Raw genomic sequence first — 2058 nt, 5'->3', positions numbered from 1 at the left:
AACCCTAACAGACGTCAGCGCTTTGGAAATAAGAAAGGGCAAGCAAAGGAGTGTGTCATGAATTTACACCATTGTGAAAGCAACCGTAAGTACAGCAAGATTAACCAGGGCGATTCATTAGGTCTTTGATTTTAGAGGTGGTTTCATCGTTCCTCTCGTAAAAAAAGAAATTTTTTAAAAACCAATACTTGGTCACCAAATCACTTCCCTAGGAAAAGAATGTCATTTACTGCTCTACTTCAATATACAGCAACATAAAAAACAAATGAATCACCACTTTTACAAAAGAAAATAAAGGGAGAAAATGGAAACAATAACACTGAAGTGACCAAGCAGAGGATTGCTTGGTAAGGAATAACCAGCACCGGTCTGTTCGCTCTGTTGACTAGTAACAGAAACACTCCCTTTTGGATTCTGTCCATAGAGAGCCTGAATTCCCTGAATATCATCTGAAGCCAAAGTTACCTTCTTTGTTCCTGTAAGTAGGGTGGGAAACATGATGGACTCCCTAACTGAAGAATGGCCCAGACCCAACAGATGGCCGATCTCATGGACCGCCACCGACTCTAGATCGACCGACCCCGATGTCGAGAGCCCGGCAATGTTGATCACCCAATTCTCAGCAGCATCGAAATGAAGTCGTCCATTCTGCGGTGAAAATGCATGGGCCAAGGTCCCCATCGGCCCGTCGAATGCCTCCCCATCACCATGATCCCCCCGGAAGAACCCTATCTTTATATCGGCCGACGAGTAGTCCGATGTCTCCGTGAACTTTAGCGGCGTGGCCGCCGCCCATTTGTTAAATGCACCGGCAAAGATCGGACGAAGATCGGCAGCTCCGAATGGTTGATTCGATAGTGAAAATGCATATGTCAGATCCCGGCGGGACTGCTCCCACCGGGGCATGCCCGGAAAGAAGGAGAAGTGAGCAACAGAGTTGCCAATGGCGCTGAGATTCCGGCCAGAATTCATGGAGGAGGAACCATTGATTATGTCGCCAACCCCGCACCTGGGCTGGACCAGCTGCTGCAGTGTCTCGTCATCCAATAATCCAGTCATGTTCAGGTCAAAATTCTGTTGGTACGTCCGGATCGCGTCCTCGAGATCTGCATCAAACTCATGGGAGTAGTCATCACCATCACCCAGGTAACCGAATTGGTGGAAGTATCTCTTTAGGGAATCGAGCCCGGTGAGGTTGTCACCCCTGTGGCAGCCGGAGAGGTTGTGGAATTCTTCCCACCATTGGTTCACGATATCGTCGCCGGAAACTAAAGTCCGGCCGGCAAAGCTCAATAGAAGAACAAGGACTATAGCTGAGATTGAATATGAGGAATTCATGGCTGGCTTTTGGAGAGAGAGAGAGAGAGAGAGAGAGAGAGAGAGATGATAATGTTTACCTGTGCTGTGGTATAACATATATGTGTGGAACAGGGTTTTGTTGTTAGGTACTTTCTTGGCGTGTGGGAGGGGTTCGGTATTCTCTTTGGACAGCCGATTTCTTGCACCTACCCTGAAGGCTTTGTTGGTCAAAGTCGAGGGCCAACTACTACTAGAAATTTTCATGGAGATTACGAAATATTGACAGTGTAAAATTGATATTTTAAGTTCACCTTTTCAATGAGTTGATCAGATTATAATAGTCAAACTGGGCAGTTTTTGTGGGTGTTTCAATCAATTTTATTGGTCATCTTCTTAAACTTTAAATAAAGCAAAAAAAAATTGGATTTCACAAATTTGTTAGCATCAGAGTGATTACAATTAGCTAAGGATTCCAAAGACTTTTGCCAGTGAGAAACAAAGTTGGGCCAAGCACCATAATCTCTAGGGATGTTAATAGACTGGATTTTATCTGATATCCATTTGAACTTGGTTTTGAGTTTTGCTAGCCAAACCAAATCCAGTTAATAATCAGTTTCGGACTTGGTTTTGAGTTTTGCTATCGAATCTGATGGATATTTGGGATTTGCTGGATATCTGAATCGATTACATATAAAGAATCAGAATTAGTATGAGCTTTCTGTTCATCCAAATCTGAATTTGAATTAGACTCCAATTAAC

At 44.0% G+C, this 2058-nt stretch overlaps 1 protein-coding gene across 1 annotated transcript; it reads right to left on the bottom strand.

The window, feature by feature from the left end:
- Positions 1-212: 212 nt before the first annotated feature.
- Positions 213-1387, bottom strand: LOC149812840 (metalloendoproteinase 3-MMP-like). The gene has a single exon (XM_089991632.1). The coding sequence runs from the start codon at positions 1336-1338 to the stop codon at positions 280-282; it is 1059 nt and encodes a 352-aa protein (XP_089847758.1). The 5' UTR covers positions 1339-1387; the 3' UTR covers positions 213-279.
- Between the last annotated feature and the right edge of the window lie 671 nt (positions 1388-2058).

The sequence above is a fragment of the Nuphar pumila genome, chromosome 16, assembly GCF_984573655.1.
Source record: "Nuphar pumila chromosome 16, dmNupPumi1.hap1.1, whole genome shotgun sequence".
Classification (NCBI taxonomy): Eukaryota; Viridiplantae; Streptophyta; class Magnoliopsida; order Nymphaeales; family Nymphaeaceae; genus Nuphar; species Nuphar pumila.
The sequence above is the reverse complement of the archived record's forward strand: the minus strand, read 5'-3'. Positions and strand labels throughout refer to the sequence as shown.

Coding starts and splice junctions, on each gene's coding strand:
- LOC149812840 (XM_089991632.1), bottom strand. CDS start 1,338: ATGAATTCCTCATATTCAATCTCAGCTATAGTCCTTGTTCTTCTATTG.